At 31.5% G+C, this 19268-nt stretch overlaps 1 protein-coding gene across 1 annotated transcript; it reads left to right on the forward strand.

Moving 5' to 3' along the window:
- Nucleotides 1-8723: 8723 nt before the first annotated feature.
- LOC123192379 (agamous-like MADS-box protein MADS1) lies at nt 8724-17552 on the forward strand. Its single transcript, XM_044604911.1, has 9 exons — nt 8724-8879; nt 9160-9403; nt 12979-13060; nt 13923-13984; nt 14081-14180; nt 14314-14355; nt 16444-16485; nt 16581-16747; nt 17280-17552. The coding sequence occupies exons 2-9, from the start codon at nt 9174-9176 to the stop codon at nt 17281-17283; spliced, it is 729 nt and encodes a 242-aa protein (XP_044460846.1). The 5' UTR covers nt 8724-8879; nt 9160-9173; the 3' UTR covers nt 17284-17552.
- Nucleotides 17553-19268: the final 1716 nt, after the last annotated feature.

Here is a 19268-nt window from a genome sequence, read left to right on the forward strand (position 1 = left end):
GATTTGATTCAAACCGATTTGAACTTGAATTTTTGGCTCAATTTGAGCTTGGTTCATTCAATCCAAATTCGAATATGAGCTCAAATATTTCAAATCGAGTCCAGGCTAGATTTAAAGATAGAATCTGTATAATGTGAAATGAGTTTGGTTCAATGTCTTTACCTTGGGAAGTGAGAAATCATTCTGAAACTACCAACTTTATAAATGTAAGAATTGATGTCAACTAGGTTATAATTTCAGGAAGATTCAATGGACCACATAAAAATTATTGCACTTGTGTAGAAAGTTAATACCAAATTCGAAATTGAATGCAATCATGTGATAGACCATTATATTCCATGAATATAAATATAAATATAAATATAAATATAATATATATATGTGTGTGTGTGTGTGTATGTATGTATGTATGTATGTATATGTGTTGAGTTTTCTTCTTTTTTTCTCATATAAGATGGTGACAATTCCACCATTTGGGTTACTCTGAACTTGGATGAAGCAATTTTGTCAAACCAGTTCGAAATCTGAGTTTTCAATTTTTCTGGGTCTGTTTGGTTTTCGCATTCTTTCTTTGACAAGAACTTGACTCATCCATTTTCTGGCATTTTACTCTTTCTCTAATCAGTTGGATGTGATTCGAACTAGTTCAAACGGTTTGTTTTATAAAAGTAAATTCAATCATTTATTCAAATTTAACTCACTCGGTCCAAATTTGAATGTGAACTTAAATAACTTTGATCAAATTCAACCCTTACAAAAATAGCTTCATGGCTACTTTCTCAGTTCATTTCTAATTCAAGAGGACTTCAAAAAAATTAAGGAAAACAAAATATTTGGAAGTGAAAAAGAGAGAGGCCCTTAAATATAAATGAGAAGTACGAATTTGATAGAATTTAAAAAGAAACTTCATTTGAAAAAAAAAAAATGATGGTTCCCTTTTGTATTATTGCCTTACACCAAAAAGGGTTGTCATTAATCAGAGGTTCTGAATTAAGAATTATTAAGTGCTTTAAATTGAGCCAGGTCCACAATACAACATCAATATTCCATCATGTAGGACCATTTATGTGATTGGAATAATAGCATTAGTTATACCAAATCAATCATTATTTCAGTATAATCAAACATAAATCACATATATAATTAAGTTAAATTTCCATATTTGCTTAGTTATATAGATAATTTTCAAAATGTGAATTTATTTTTAATTTATATCATTTCAAAATAAAATTAGTTCATTCATAGTCTATATAGTGTTCATGAAAAAAATTACACCAACTGAAAAGCATACTATAAGATGTAATTTAGTGCAAGCAAGTAATGAACAAGTATAACATGATATTTTTAAAATGATTTGATTTATTATTACAAAAGTTTATATTTGTTATTATATTATTGATATGCTTTAACAGGGTAACAATATATATGCTTATTTAGTAGTATGTCATATCACTTTTACTTTAATCCAATTCCTTTACTATGGAAAGTAGGTCATCCCAAATTATTTAAAAAAAAAAAATTATTTTCCCTATAATCTTGTGAATATGGGAAATTGAGTTTCACAAGTTAAGAAAATTGTGAGGATGATTGAATCTATAAAATTTTATAATTTCTACTATGTTCAGATATTAACATATTAACATTAATGAGGATCATGGGAAGGGAAAACAAACAAGAAAATAGTTTAAACATGATCAAACAAAAAAGTGAAAAAAAAAAAAAAAAACCCTAAACTACCAGGTAGAGTCCTCTTGTCCATTCATGAATAGAGAAAGGTTTTCAATTGCCGACCTGATTAGACTTCATGGAAATCAAATTTCCCAATTTGGAGGTTTCAAAACGAGCAAGGCAATCGACTGCTTTGTTATTTTCAATATTTTTGCAGTGAAGTTCCATGTGAGATTGCTAGGAAAGAAAATTCACGTGCGCAACATGACATCTCCTTCATGGGCAGTAAAGCAAAGAGAAAATGAACTAGACATTGTACACAATTTTTGACGGTTCATTCTCAGCCAAAATCTGTGAGATTATGTCTAAAATTAATAACCAAATAGGAAATGTGGATTATGCATGCTAAAATATTGCAGTCGGCCATGGCATTATTTCAGTAATGGTGTCACACATTCACGCTACTAGAAGGGAATCCCTAAGATGCATGCTAAAAATGGAATACATACATACATACATACATACATACATACATACATACATACATATAAGGTTCCCGGCAAGCCATTGTGTCACAACGTAATGCTAATTCCAGTGCAATTTTCCTCGTTGGTGTTCATTGAGCTCGAAGGAACCGTTTTTCCAAGAGGAAAATTGCACTGGAATTAGCATTACGTTGTGACACAATGGCTTGCCGGGAACCTTAAATTCTTCTCCCCAAGCACATATAATTATTCATATTTTGATGTGGGTGAATTTGTGATTAAGAAATTGAACGATTATCTAAAAGCACATAATTAGGGGAGTTGATTTAGGAAGGAAAATGAAGGGAGAAAGAATGGGGGGGCAGGCATATTAATTGTCACAAAAGTAGAGCAAATCAAAGGTAAACATGTGAATCCACATAATTAAATATATGAGCAAGCAAGTAGATGGTGATGAGTAAGACAACTATATTGCACATTCCAAATGAGGTTCATTAATATTGGAGGAAGGTTATGCATATCTATCTCTTAAAGCAATCTTTTTTTACTTCTAGGTTGTGTAACACCGTTTTGGAACATGAAAATGTTGCAGTAGGAAGGCTACTCTTTCAACACACCTTTCCATAAGCTTCTGTATATGAATATGTATTACTTTGAGCCGGACCAAACATGTGAAGTCCCCGAACCTTGCTTAGAATCATTTTCAGTCACATCTATGCCCAATTTGCTAATACTGGAAACACAACGACAAAGAGAAAGAATCCAAACTCAAATAGTTGGCCTAATATTGGAAAAGTTAGCAGATTAACTACAGTTATGTTCTTTGATTGATGCTTATACCTAGCAACCCAGTTGAGTTTTTGTCTATCTAATGTTCAACAAGTATTGCGTAAGTACTTAAACTTTCAACTTAAGTTTTCTTTTATCCACAAACTTTGTTGCTTATTAAGGTAGTTTATTTAATTAATTGTGTGTCATCACTTACACAGCACGTATCAGAATAGTATTGACATAATACTTGAATCTCAATTACATTATTATTATGATTATTTTATGCTCATGACTATATATACAAATTAATTGTGTATTCAAACGCGATGATATAAATTAATATTACATTAGTCAATATTTTATAATCTCAAGTGTAAAGTATGGAATTCCACTTCAAAGAGCATAAACATTTCATATGGGATTTTAATTTATGTAATTTTAAGTTATCCAACCTCAACGGCTAATTTTTGAAATGTGATTTTTTTAAAGTTTTTATATTTAATAATTAGCATCACATTTATTATCATATTTTTTAGTTATAATCGTATGACAAGTGTTTACGTAGAACTAACATAAAACAAATGATAGTCTATCTATTTGAATATTAGGGTTACATAGTATGATGATAGGTATAATTCTTTCAAATTTGGTATCATCGAATAATTATATATATGCCGGCATTAAAGAATCACTCTTAATGAGAAGGAAAAGAGTCTTAGCTAACATAGTTAAGGCTATGGTATGGCTTATAATTAAAGAAGGATAATACACAATGACAATACTCAATTCAAGTGCATTATCTGTACCACTCATTCATATATATTGGCAGGGTCTGCCGATTATCAAATTAATATTATAGAGTTGGATATTACATGTTATTAAATTACAAGTGTTATTATGGAAAGAGTCCAGGATAATCAATAGTAGTGCGATTTTCAAGGGTACCATATATATGGAGCTTTAAGTGAAGATGTGAAGTGATTGACCATTCTTGGATTAACTATAATATATGAAATGAATGCAAAAATTAATTATTATTATTCTTCTTCAAGAAACTTTATTTTAAATGAAAATAAATTATTTAACTGCCTTACAATTCATCTAACTTGTGGGTTAAACCATCAATTGCACACCAGCAGGCACTTGGGTAAAATCTCTTTTCAATGACATATCATCCTTTTTGCTTATTAGTTTAAAATTATCTTTTTTTAATCTAATTGAGTTTAAATTGATCTTATTAAATAAGTGAAAACTCAATTTTAATAATTGATTATATAATTATTATATTAGATAAGTCAAAAATTTAATTTTAATATACAATTAATATATTTTACACCAATACCATTTTTTATTATTCAGAATTTTTTGTTTTTACCACTCAAACTACCGTTGGAGGCACCCTGACAATTCTTGTGTTTTGTTGTTGTCCATGTTTCCTTAAATGAACACTACTTTAGCTAAAATGAAATTCAACAACTTTGTCTTGTTTTGTTTTGGAGTCTTCATCCTTGCACCAATCTCGTGTTTGATGGAACAAGTCAAAACCATTGCTTTAGCCCTTTGAGCTACTGCCCCTGCCCTCCCTTTCTTACCAAACAAAGCTTTTAAACCTCAACTTTCCTTCCAAATTTCTATATATACATACACTTCATTATAGGTTTTGATACATAAAAATATGGAGCAATAACTCTTGGCATCAGTCCCTACATACATAATTTAATTGAGAGTGATTTACATTTTCCCACCAAAGTTTAGCCTTAAAAACTTTGGACCCATTAAATATATAAATCAAATATTCCCATCCAAAACTTAATTCCGTGTAAAAATTGCTATAATGGAAAAATAGTAATTTCATCATTCAAAAATTTTGAAATAAAAAAATACTCATTAAGAAATCTCACATCAATGTTTTAAATATAATGTTTGATATTTTTACAAGTTTAAAATCTTATAATTCAACTTTGGAAACCTTAGCTACCAAACTGCTATTTATCCAAACTCAAACTCATTAGAAATATTATCCGCCCACTCATGCAAATCCAAACCCAGCAATTAGAAGCCCATAAATGACAATTTGACCCTTTTAAAAGTTTAAAAACATGTAATACAATCTCTATAATTCAAGTTTTAAAACTCTAACCACCACAATCGTAGCCCATCCAAAGCCACCAAAATTGCCACCCTCCTAAACCCAAATGTCAAACACACTAGAACCCCCATACATGATAGATTAGCCTTTTTACAAGTTTTTGAACTTGTAATTCAAGTTTGTAAACCCTAACTATCATAACCACCACCACCCATCCAAATGAAAATCCATCACAAACTTAATTTATAGGTACTTTGTTCCTAAAAGTATCAAAGTCTTTGAGACAATATCTACTTAGTCTATAAGGAATTTAATGTAAGGAATTTGATTGGATTTTGATGTTGAGAGGGAGTTTATCTCAATTGGTATCAAAGTGATTAGGAGCATATTTACTGAATTCATAAGTAATTTGATGTAAAGTGTTTGTCTAAACTAGTATCAATGGAGTTTAATGTAAGGTGTTTGTCTTGATTGGTATCAAAGTTGTCTAATTAAGAGTTTGATATATAAAAGGTGCTAGGTTTGCTTCATCTCATTCATAAGGCATTGATATATGGAGTTTATCTTTTTAGTATCAACTATAAAGAGTTTAATGTGTATGATGTAGAGAGTTTGTCATATTTATTATCCAGTTTTCTACCCAATCACACTTAATTTCTACTCAAAATTGGAAATTATTACAAGCGGTATTAAAGTGCGTATGTGGTTAATTCTCCACTCGCTCAAATTGTGCATTTGCAAAATCTATATATGTGTTTAGCAAACTATATGGTGATCAATTTCCCTATAATTAGGATTACTGATAATATACATACAAAAACAAAAAATACAGAGGTACCAAAGAGATGCCAATACAAAGGCTTAAACCTCCCTCAATAATAAACACTATATTTGAATTTGAAATTTTGTCATTTTTACCCAAAGATGATATCAAAAACCAAGTGATAATTATGCTGGAAATGAGTTGTGATAAAATGGTAGTTGAGTTGTTGACAAAGTTGAGAGATGAAAGGTTAAAAAGCATTAAATAGATTAGGTCATGCATTCAAGTATGAGCATCATAATTTTTGAAAATATCATGTTAGTCATGTGGACCCTTTTTTCACAGATAGAATAATGTTTGTTTCTGATAAGACTTCTCGCCAAGCCATGTACTTCTTCCCTTTGTTTCTCTTTCATTCTAATGTGTACAAAGTTACATTCTCAGTAACAACATTTATACTTCCTCTTTCTTTCTTAATAAATCCACCCCTTCATGATTTAACACTGTCATTAATGGTGATTATCGCCTTCTCAAGGTCAAAACATCGCAATTAAATGCCTTCCTTCAATGGCCTTTCCTTTTTTCCCCTAAACATGTCAAACGTACTGTTTTGGACTTTCAATTGGTCTTCACAATTTCCGTGAAACACACGTAAACAGTATTGCTAATTATAAGGTTACGTATTAATTAAAACCTTTGTTCCAAGTCTTTATAGGTCTTGTCGACTCAACTAGGAAACTTGCTCAGCCATTTTAATTTACAGGCTTGTTCAATTTTAGTGGTCAAGAAAGATGCACATATATGCATTATTCAATCTTTCTAACCAAGAAGTATAATATTTTAAATATAATATCCCTAATCAAATCTCATATCGATAAAACATGAAAAAATGTTGAATATATATATGTATCATGTATTGTTTAAAAATACTAAAATAAAATTGATTAAATAGTTTGTAAACTTATAAATTATTAAAACTAGGCTCAGACTGATAATAAATTATATGTTAGGCTAACACTGGTCGGTGAGCTCCTAAACTAAGACAATATATTGGTAGGAAGTTAGGTCATTAGAGCTTAGATGTTATATGAAGATATATAAATTGTACGTATCAAAGGCTTTTCAAACATTTTGTATAATGTTATGTTGTTTTGTTTTCATTGTGGTCCTCGTAGTTGATTTTGGGGAGATTTTGTTGTTGTGAATCGTAAAGAGATGTATTTGACATAACAAAACAAAGATGATCACGTAAGAAAGCTCTTTCTATTTTGGAAATAAGAATATTTGGACACATGAAGCTATGAGTAAAAGATGCAGTAACAAGTTTTGAGAAAGTTGAAAAAATGTAGTCACAGACACAGTAAGAAAATATGTCCTCATATCTTTCACAACTTCGTTTAGATCAAAATTCCCAGGATGATAGATCATAAATGTTGTCATCATTGTATGCACGTACACAACGAATTAGTTAATATTGCATAAGGCTGCCTCTTAACTAATTAATTAAAACTGCCAAATCCTTCTCTGAAAATTCGTCTAATGCATGTAGAGACCTCATGTAATTCTTTTCTATTGAGTGAAACATTTAACTGTAATGTCAACTAGGCAAAAGTGAAATGTCCCTGATGGAGGACCATGGATGAGTCATATGTAGCATTGTATAGGTTGGCTGTAATGCCTCTCTCTTGATTTATCGCTAGCTCATAGATTAGACTGAATGTTCAAATCATGTAGAAGGGGAGCTGTGAAATGATATTTTATATATGTTGGTTGGCAAAGTCAGTAATTCTGATGAGATGAGCAATAATGCATCATAGCCAAAGTATAAAAAGGATAGCAGAAAAAAAGAAGAAAGTCAGAACACAAGTGGGGATTGGCTTTTAGCCATAGTTTAGATACAACCATGCATAAACCATCCGAAAGTAAGCAATATAAGTAATTGGGTGTTCACATAATGAAAAATAGGGAAATAAATGGATGGTGTTCATTGCCAAATGCTTCTTCCACTAATGCTAAAAATGAGTTAAAAGTATGGAGATAGATGGGAAGATATCACATGGAGTCGCCTTCACTTCTGTCATAAAGCTAATCCTAGTAAAACAGTTACACTTTTAAGAAGGTAAGAAGTACCTCCACAAATTTTTTTTTTTTTTTTTGAGATAAAGAAGAAAGAAAGCCTCATTTCAGGAGTTCGTGGGTCTAGTTTTGATTATTATTATATACATTTTAGTAATTTTAGGTAAATATATTTAAAAAAAAAAAAACCAGTAACTCTGGTTGAAGTTGGATTAACCTTTTGCTTTCGATTGTAAATTATTTTTTCGATTTAATCAGGTATAAGTTAATTATACTAAACAAGAGAAAACCTTTGATTTAATGAATAATTCTACAACTATAATAATAGTTAAATCGGTAATTTAACCATGATATATTTCATAAAACCTTTAGCAACATTGGGAGATTAGAACTATGCATATGTGTATTACAATTAAGCACTCAAATAACTAAAATTGAATGTAATGAAAAGTTGAACGGTAGCCGATGTTGTTTCAATAATCGGTCATCAAGTCATGAGTGAGCCCAGTAACGTTCTCATTTCTTACCCAAAAAAAAAAAACGTCCTCATTTGTGAAGCCATTATCAATCGTTTTCACAAGTGCCTTTCTTTTATCTCTCTTTCTCTATATATCTCTTCTCTACTGCCCTCCACCATTCACATGAAGGAAAAAAATGAAATGAATGGTTTACTGGAAGTCTGAATCTGACGAGTGAATCCCAACTTTAACCTTCTCTTTTGCTTAATCTTTCATGCCTGCCACTTGGAAAAGACAATAAAGAAACAAACAAAAGTATTAAAAATTAATTAATTAATTAAAAAATAAAAAAACTAAGATTGAAGAGTAGAATAGTTCAAGTATAAAGGTACTAATAGATGAAGGATCGTTTTTCACTTTATAAATACCCACCTCTTAGAACAAGCAGGCTTCCATTTTCTGCATCTCTCCTGTTCAGATTTGTTAAAAAGAAGAGAGAAACTCCAAAGGCAGAAACCTTTGTTTCTGTCCTTAATTATCATTCTACAACGATTTGTTTCCACACCAAGGTTAGTGAGGAAAAAAAAAACATAATCTTGTCCATCTTTTGTAATTATTCTACCTCTTATGCGTCTACAAAATCTCCTCTTTCACCTTCATAAGATTCTGCTCCTACTGTTTATTCTACTTGATCATCAACCCAATTTACAAACTCAAATTGAAATATGGCTAAATTACATAGTTAAATGCAAACATTTCTCTTCCTAGAGCTTTATAAATGATAAAAAAAAAACTAAGATGATGTTTGAATTTTATTGATGGTTTTTGTGCTGTGTATTGATGAGGCAGCTAAAAGTGAAACCATGGCATTTCCTAACGAATCAAGAGAGGATTCTTCCAGAGAGAAAAAAAATGGCAGGGGAAAGATCGAGATCAAGCGGATCGAAAACACCACTAACCGCCAAGTCACTTTCTGCAAGAGGCGCAACGGTTTGCTGAAAAAAGCCTACGAATTATCTGTTCTCTGTGATGCCGAGGTATCTCTTATCGTCTTCTCAAGCCGTGGTCGCCTTTATGAATATTCTAACAACAGGTACATAAATTTGCGTAGATTGATCTTATTTTCTCAAGGCTCTTTGTTTTAATCTTTGTTTTTACCCTTTTTTTAACATTTTTATTTCTTCATGTTCATACAAACTAATTTTTTTTATGATCTTACTTATTACCATTTGTACGTACCTGGTTTTCTTCTTATGAAGGAGATTTTTTCTTGGTTTTATTTTATATTTTTTTTAAATGGTTTGGAATGTTATAGTTGAAAATATTGTTGGCACACTTGATGGTCAAGACATTTGCTTCTGCAAATAGATCTTAGGGAAGTAAAAGAACATATTCATGTTTTTATTCTTAAGGAGTGCAGTTTAGATTGAGTTTCACACTAACTAAGATTCACTTGTCTTTCTTTCTTCTGTTTTGTTTTTTTCTGTGCATGAGCTTTATGATTTTATTAAAATTTTTTGATATATTTTTTCTTTTCTGTTTATGATCATATTTTGAGTTCTTAGTTTGAAGGAAACATAGATCTGTTGTAGCAGATAGAAATAGAAGGATTACGGTTTACAGTAGTAGCCACAAGTATAGGTTTGGTAATTTATGCAGACATGTGAGATCACCCTCTTCTCTCCTCCATTGTTGTTAAGTTTCCTGTTCCTTTCTGTTTTCTCTTCCATTAGTCCTCTCTCTTTGTGTTCTTTCTCTCTTTCTCTCTGTGAAAGCTAAGAGATGACCTACTACAAAAGTTGTCACTCTCTTGTTAGCCCCAAACCCTCCAATCTCTTGGCACTTCTTAATGGCACGTCAGTTATACACATCAAGAAACAAAAAGTACAAATCGCAAAAGCTAAACCAATTACCATCAAAAACCCAGTTTTGGATTCCCAAATTCCAAGTGGGCTTGTGTTTAAAACATGTTTAAACTACCTTTTTCAACCAATAACACTCCAAGTTAGGGTTTTTCCCCAAAGTTTCAGTTTCCCGTAATTGAATGAATGAAAAAGAAAAAGCCTCTTATCAAAATCAAAACTTAGAAGAAAATTCAATTGCAAGGTTCTAAATTTCATCTCCAACCAATCACAACTCTCCAAAATTTTTCCTTGGGTTTGGATCCTTTTTCACCCTAGTTAGGGCTTTCAACGTGTTCGGCTTAGTTACAGAATCTTTGCTCACGTCACACACGATTTTTCAGTTTCTTAAATTTCTGACAAAAGGGTTCATGTCATGATTCCTAAAACAAGCTTCTCTTTTTCCCATCATCTAAACCCTAATTTTTTTTATCTTCAATGATGCAAAAATTAAAAAAAAAAAAGTCCCATCTTCCCATTTCTTCATATTTGATCTCTCTCCCAGTTAAATTCTTTTACAAAGCATCCGTGAAAGAGAAAATCATCCACCAATGAGACGATTTTAACTGGGAAATCATCACCACCGTATGTAACTGTTGGTATTATACAGTGAGGTTTGCATTGTCGAAGATCTTGCATAGATATATTTATGCAAGTTTAGAGAGAGAAAAATTGAAGCCCACTTACGTATGAAGCTTAACTGCGATTCAGTGTACAAGTTCTGACCATTTTGGCTTCTTTCGTGACAGTCGGACGGCTCTGACTCTGCTCCCCTCAGACTGTTTTTTAGTATTACTTTATCTCAACTTTCAATAAAATATCATAAAACTAAAAAATCTGAACTGGGTTTTGAAATGAGCGCAGCGGATAAAAGCATACACGGTAGAGTTTTACCCATGGAGTAATGAATATATGACAAATGGCACATGTTTGACTTTATCTATTTGCAAGCCAATCATAAACTGGGACTTATGCCAGCGTGGCGGAGACAGCCAGTGACTGGCTCGACGAAATTAAGGTATCATCTGCATTGCACAGGGAGAAAAAGCCTATAGTATTTTGAAAACTTAGTATTGATTAAAAAAATTAAATCTAAATATAATATTATTTCATATCATATCAAAACTAAGACTGCTTGAATGATGTCTCACTCTGAGTCAGAAGCAGGACTCAGATTTTTCATCATTCATTAAGGTTTCGTAATAGGTTCAGTTAACTCAAAGAGTTGGTTGATTTGACCGTTAATTGACAAGCCCATTTTGGTGGTTTAATTAGACAGAGCTTTAGGGTTCATCATAACTAATAGGTTAATGATTATGGCTAAAATTCTGGATTAACTTACATGTAATCTTAAGGATTTGGAGTTGTCATTTACTGCTCAAGTCTTTTCATGCTTCAAATTTCATGCTTTTTAGCTTCAAATTTATGCTTATTTTTAGTATTTCTTGAGATCCTATTTATCTCATGTCTTTGTGGTTGAATTATACAACATGCATACGTATATTTAATTTTTATTTTTATTTTCAATAAAGTGTAATATAAATCTTTTTATATTTTCAGATAAATACAATAAAGTTTTATGAGAAATCCTTTTAGCGTATAAACATGATGTGACATGATTTACTCATTAATTTCTTTGTCTTATTTCAATAAATGATTATGAATTAAATTACACATGGGAAATGCATTAAAATTTATATTTAATTTGTTTTTATGATAGAAATAAATTAAATATGTAGGTTATCATTTAGTCTTTAGATTAAGGTAGAGATACCAATTACGCTTGCTTCCTTTTATGCAATATATCCTGATAACATTGCCTATAAATGGCATAGACCTTGTCATGCAAAACAGTATGAAGTTTTTCTTTTTTTGGGTAAAATTTACACACCCCTGGGTAATGTGGTGATACCAATTTCATTTCTTTTATACGAAATATATTTTAGTCTTTAAGAAAGGTAAACCTTTTTATTGTAGAACAATCACTTATACTTTTCTAGCAATGATAATACTTTTTATATAAACAGTGAATTAGTCATCTAAAAGGTTTCATTTTAACTTTCTGACTTACCCATCAGTTATATCTTAGTTCTATAAATTAACACTTACACAAAGAATCCCTTGAAAACATTTCTACTTTTCTTCATAATTTCCTATATAAATTTCCATTTATTTTCTTCCTCTGTACAACCTTTGGAGCTCAATTACTTGAGAATTTGACTGATAGTTTACCTGAAGTTGTTAATTTACATATATACTAACTATACAATATGGAATGTTGGGAGTAAATTCCCAATAGGCAGAGGAATATATGCCACACAACTTTATTTCTAAGCTCATAATTATGTATAATAAGAAGGAAAAGATGTATCATATGAACTTTTAACTGCAAATCCTCAGTAGTTGATGTAAGGATCAATGACACTTCATTAAATCAGGTTACTGGCTTCCAAGTTCCACGGATTGTCTTGCAAGAATTTTTTTCACCAAACTTCCCTGGATCAAGTAGTATTAACATCTTGTGTGGCACATTACTTTGATTATCAGCCTTCATCTCTCTCTATTCATGGCTCATAGCCTTCATTCCTCTCTATTCTAGCTTACATTTGAAGTTCTCTTCTTGTTTGTTTTTTCTTTTTTTTTTTTTTTTTTTTTTGTCTGAATAATTCTAAAAGATTGTGGATGTATATGTGTTTCCTGAAATGCTGTTCTGACTAAGATATCCAAGAAATCAGTTTCATATTAGTAATAAGGACTATGATTGCAGTGTGAAAACAACAATCGAGAGGTACAAGAAGGCATGTGCAGATTCCTCCAATGCTGGATCTGTCTCTGAAGCTAATGCTCAGGTGCTAATTTATTTAATTTTACTATCAGGAAAAAAAAAAGTTGATTTTCTTGTAGTTTACTAACATATAACTATTAAACTTGCAATAACTTCTTATGATAGTCAACCTGATAGCATCGTCTTGCATCAGTTGTCTCAAATGATATTGATTTCAGGCCAATGTTGTATACTTTTTATGTTTTCTTGTTCTAGCTTTGTATTCTTTGGGGGAATTTGATTACAATCATTAAGCTAGCCTGGATTAACTACCAAGTTCTTCTTATCAAAAAAATAATTTAGAGTTAGAAAAGTTCTTTTAAGTCCCTCAGAAAACAACTTATTGCTCAACTTTTACATTTAAAACTTTGTAATTCACCTAGTTATCTTAAAAATAACCATTATCCCAATTTTCTTCAAGATAATTTGGGAATATTGTATAACAAACTAAAAACTGTGTATGAGATTAATAAAGTAAACAATCACACAATAAAAAAAAAAGCATATGCTATTTATTTTGGTTCACCCAATATTAGGTTACGTCCAATAAAATTAATATTATTTCAACATCTTTCCACCTCTCTTGTCACAATGAATATAGTTGCTAAGAAATTATTATGTTGGTTGTTACACGCATACAAAAGAATAATGTGTTGACATACTAGGATTGTTATCTCTAAACTAAATCCTATTAAGATTAGTATTACTAAAATGAACTTTACTAGTTTTCAATTCATATGATAATCCTAAAACTATTCTTCATGAGATAAGCTCAAACCACTAATTAGAGTTTATTGGGTAGAGGCTAGCGAATTACATGAATCCAAAATCTTTAATTTCTGCTCTTGTGAGATTCTGACCTACTTCTCTGAGGATATTGATTACAGTTCTACCAGCAAGAATCTAACAAACTGAGGCAGCAAATTGGGAATCTTCAGAACTCAAATAGGTAATGTATCCAAAGATGGTCTTACTAAAAAGTGTGGATATATTTGTTGGAATCCCCTTTCTTTTTATTTTTTTAACATTTTTGTAAAATTTACAGGCACATGATGGGAGAGTCCCTCGGTTCCTTAAGTGTCAAGGAACTCAAGAATTTGGAGAGCCGTTTGGAGAAAGGAATCAGCCGAATCCGATCCAAAAAGGTCTATATAATCACCATTATCATCAATATTATTTGTAATGACTATAAGAAGTTGATATTGATTGTCTATGTTGCTGCTACTCTGGCACTAAAAGATGTTTCTTTGTTTCTTTTAATGCTTTTTCCTGTACCAGAATGAACTGTTGTTTGCAGAAATCGAATACATGCAGAAGAGGGTATGTCCTAGATTGCTCTGTCACTCTTCAACTATCTTTTTGAGCCTGTTGTTTGTAGTTTATATGAAAGATGTTTCCATAATTAGCATGTTCAATCAAACATGAAAAGTATAGGAAAGCTATTTCACTGATTTCAATTAATGAGCTATGGTGGTCCCAGCTATATATGCTACTCTGAGTAGTAAGATTACTATGATAATAAGAATATCTTCTTTACACTATTTAGGGCTGGATTCAGTTTGGATCAAATTTAAACAAAATTTAATTTAAGATTTATTTAAATTCAAAAGAATTAGTTTAAAATCAACGAATTGAGACTCGAATTTGACTTAAATATAGTTTAACTTTAAATTTAAACTAAGTAAATTTGAACTTGACTCATCTATAAAAACAAGCTCATTTTTTAACTTAAATTCAAACTTAAATAGCTTAAATCGAATCCAAACCAGTCTCTACTCATCCAGGTTTCATTTTAGTAAGCAAATGTTTTAAAATATAAAATGTTATAATAGATTATGGAGGGAGTGTGTGTGTGGGATAAACTCATCATTTCACCTGATAGTGATATAAAATAGCTTAATTGAAACTTATTTGTGAAACCAGTACTTTCACTTTACTTTTGTCTAAATCTAATATTTTGTATCTTGAGATATAATCAATGAATATACATTAGAAAAATGAAAAAGAAAGAAAGAAAGACTTGAGACCATCCCATTTGAAGTCTTCATTTCCTTGAGAAACATTTATTCTGCAAAATAGGGAATAGGCCTGAAACTCAACATCCGAAATTTATAATTATCCAAGTTAAAAAATTGAAGCTATAACATTATGATATTATATATGTATGTGTATCCCTCTTGATTTGAACCAATGATTTCATCCTTGGATAAGAATCATAAGTATCAATTGAGAAAACCAACCACTATCAAGATATAATCTATTTTAGACATGCAATTTATCACGGTTTTGTTGTAGGTTATTTTATCAATCTTCTAGGATTTTATCCTTAACCTATCTTGATATTGTGTTCTTTAGACACAATTCATTACAATTTTACTTTTAGATTTTACAACCCAATTAATCATGAGTATCAATTAATGCAACTTGATTCACTGTTAAGATATTGTAAGAATACATTAGACTTTGCAACCTAATGAATCATGAGTACCAATTGAGAAAACTCAATCTAGTTTCAAGATATTAACCTAAAACTTGTCTTGATAGTTTAGTAGCTTATAGGCTATTAAACCAACATTCTCTAATCATTCTCAAGCAATATGAGATATCACAATTCACAACTCTTTAAAATCTAAGGTCCTTATTGACATCCCAAAACATGTATTGAAAGCTTAAGAGTTCATAGATTATTTAGTTTATCTTTTCTTATTATTCCCAAGCGACAATCCAATATCTCCATTGGACTCTCAAAATGTGTTCTAATAACTTAAAAACTCACAAACTATTTAACAAATCTTCTCTTATCATTTTTAAATGATGTGAAATGTTGCAATTCACCCACCTTTGGCGTTCAATGTCCTCATTGCCATCCCTTCTTCCATTCAAGATACTATGACCATCCACACACTTTTTAGTTGGGCCTTGCTATAATACCATCTACATCTCAGTATAATAACTTGGTTTATTATCAAGATATTGATTATTTATGTATGTGACTCTTGATTTGAAACTAGACCTTCTTACTTCGAAAGGAATCATAAATACTAGGCTAATTGGTACTCATGATTTCTTTCAACGATAAATTCATACATTCTAATCAAGAGGGATATGTATAAATACATAATATCTTGACAAAAAGTCAGATTGTTATACTAAATGTCACAAATGAATGCATATTGTCATTATATGTTTTAAACTAGTGCCAATGTTTTTAACTTCATTATTAGTGCCAATATTATTTTCAATGTCAATGCAACTGCAAGGTCAATCGAACTCCTAAAATAGTACTTAGCTTGGAAGCGTGCACTGTTTTCTGTATGCTTACCATATAAAATTTTTACCTTAGTTTTCTGCAGCTGCATGCACTGTCTGCTTATCAGTTTCTTGTGACAATAACATTGTCCATTGCAGGAAATTGACTTGCACAACAATAACCAGCTTCTTCGAGCAAAGGTCTCTTCCTCTCAGTTTCTTAATACTATTTGGCAGTGTTGGTGTTCCATTTAGGCGTATCCATGACTATATAAAGTTTTCTGTGGTTGATGTAGATTGCTGAGAATGAGAGGGGCCAGCAGAACATGAATTTGATGCCTGGAGAGAGCAGCTATGAGATCACACAGTCTCAGCCATTTGACTCTCGCAACTTTTTCCAAGTCAATGCTTTACAGCCCACTAATCACTATGCACGGCAGGACCCGATGGCCCTTCAGTTAGTGTAAGAATCTAACATTTCGACCACATGCATCATCATAACAATTCACCAAAGTGTTCAAAAATTCAACAAATTCTTCATCAATAGTATATGTATATGTACTGTTTTTACATTGATTTGCCCTATTGAAAAGGGCTTGCTTAATCATGTTTACTACCAACTTTGGAGAGGACAATGGATCGTGATGATGAATGTTATTAAATGTTTGTGATTTTGCACTGGTTGAGTAGGTTGAATTATTTCACCATGACTGTGGCTCTGCTTGCACATTGAAGTTATTTCCTTTCCTAAAGTGCTTTATCTGCAGTTGCTGCACCTGGTTGAACATAGCTTTAATTGAGCAAGTTCAATCTTTGTTCTGAAATAGATTTATGTTGATTTTACTATAACCTGAAAATGTTTTTCTCCTTTTCGTTATTACTGTTAAATTGATTTCCAATGCATCCATTTTTTTTTTTTTTCTGCTAATGGAGTTGCATGAATTGGGTTATGAAGCAAAACATTTGTCTAATGAGTTTTCCTACTTCTGGTGCAGCTAATATGCATAATTGAAGAACTAGTGTTTCATCCGAGATGAAAGATGAAGGTATGCAGAAAAGCAGAATTCATTTAGCAGGGGCCTGAAGTAGTAGGTTTGTATACTATGTTATCAGATAATTAAGGGTTTTATTTCTGTATGCATAAGGCAAACCCCTATTAAGTGTCTGTCACAGACTGATATACGACTGATTAACTAGCACCATACTCTCTTCCTGTATAATTTAGTACTTAAAACTCAGTGCCATGCAAACTTTGTTGATGTGTTTCATTCATGAGTCCCATCTTATTCATTAAGCCAACAATTGCTGTGGTAAAAATTTGCTATAGCTAGGCTAGCTACCTTCTACCACGTGAAAATTGAATCCTGTGATTATAGCATAGGGTCTAGCAGCTGCTTTCTATGAAGATGTTTTTGCTATTTTATAAGTCTTGTTTTTCAGTAGTTCCTACCCTGCTAGAGCTCCTGAATTACAAGTGAACCAGTCTTTTTACTTTCCCTAGACAAATTCAATGCTTTATTTATGCCTGGAGAAAGTACAGATACAAATGAAATTTTTTCTAGTGTTAACTAGAGATGGTGACAGGGAGGAGTGGGGAGCGGATTGATATCCCCATCCTCATTACGGAGATGGCAAAGATTTTCCTTTCTTTTCTTACGAAGAAAAATCCCTTTTCTGTACCCGCGAAAAAAAATTTTCTCCTTGTAACTTCTAAACACAATATAAATATATTTAATAATAAAATTTAGTATATTAAAACCAATCTACTATTTCAAATATGACAAATATTATATATTAACCGTTTTAATATGCACAACAAAAACATAAATATTTTAAAACTATAAAAATATATTAGTATTTTAAACAATTATATTAATATAATGGCAGAGATGGGGACTAGGCGGGGCAGGGCGGGGCAAGGACGGGATGGGATGGGGTGGGGTGGGGTGGGAAGGGGAGGAGACACATATATCTCTGTCCCTGATTGTAGAAATTTTTTTCATTCTATTTCTATTAGAGAATCTCTTCCCTGTTAAAGTTAAGGAGGGTTGGGGGTCTTAAATTCAGGTTCAAATTGTCATTTTTAGCGTTGAGGAAGATGAAAGGGGACTTTATTTGTTGGATATTAGTTTTAAGAACAAATAAAGCTAGTTTTGGATTACCAAACCGGTAGACTTTTAAGAAATTCCCAAATATGTATTGTCAAGGTCTTCCACTTCAATTCGGGCATGTTATATCGTACTATTATGTGCAATACAATCAATTTGCATGTGAGATTGCGAATTTGTGAGTACCCTGCCAGCAGAAATTGAGTAATATTATTATGCATATATAGTTAGAATTGTGATGTCAGGATACCATTTTAAATCACAAATGTTATACGTTATGAATTAACCTGTTGCTTTCTGGTTTCATCCTCCAAATTTCTAGCTGAGCCAGATGCATAATTTTCACTTCTCAGGATCTCAGACCCTCTAGCAGTTGCAAAAGATGGAAAGTAATACGGGAAACCGAATTTTTCAGCTGTAATCAGAAAATGCTGATTGGCATCAAGGTTATAGTTTGTAGTAATCAAAAGATAGAATCTTTAGAAGCGGTAATATGAATAGAACAAAGAAAAGAAGAGAAATGAAGGAGAATTGTTAGACCAACAAAATCGACAGTGCTTCGACCGTTGGTAAATCTTCCAGTTCGGCCGCTGGAAAAATCAATCCCATATGGTGTGTAATTGGCCTTAACATGTGTTCATAGATGAGTCTTGGTTTGGATCGAATTTAAAATTAAATTATTTTCAGTCCCCAACCACTCATCTGATGCCTAAAATCAAGTTTAATGTAACTGAGATCACCGAGAAAATTTTCTCAAAATATTGCAATTTCTTTTCAGTCCTAATAATATTAATGATGATGACCCACATACTAAAAACACATATATGCACTCTGGAGACAAAGAAAGAGAAGAATTAATGTTCCCCATGTCATCAT

Source organism: Mangifera indica, chromosome 12, assembly GCF_011075055.1.
Source record: "Mangifera indica cultivar Alphonso chromosome 12, CATAS_Mindica_2.1, whole genome shotgun sequence".
Taxonomy (NCBI): domain Eukaryota; kingdom Viridiplantae; phylum Streptophyta; class Magnoliopsida; order Sapindales; family Anacardiaceae; genus Mangifera; species Mangifera indica.

Excerpts from the sequence above, each read along its gene's own strand:
- LOC123192379 (XM_044604911.1), top strand. The coding sequence starts at position 9,174 with ATGGCATTTCCTAACGAATCAAGAGAGGATTCTTCCAGAGAGAAAAAA. Across the intron at positions 13,985-14,080 it reads AATCTTCAGAACTCAAATAG|GCACATGATGGGAGAGTCCC; the intron begins GTAATGTATCCA and ends TAAAATTTACAG. Across the intron at positions 14,356-16,443 it reads TCGAATACATGCAGAAGAGG|GAAATTGACTTGCACAACAA; the intron begins GTATGTCCTAGA and ends TGTCCATTGCAG.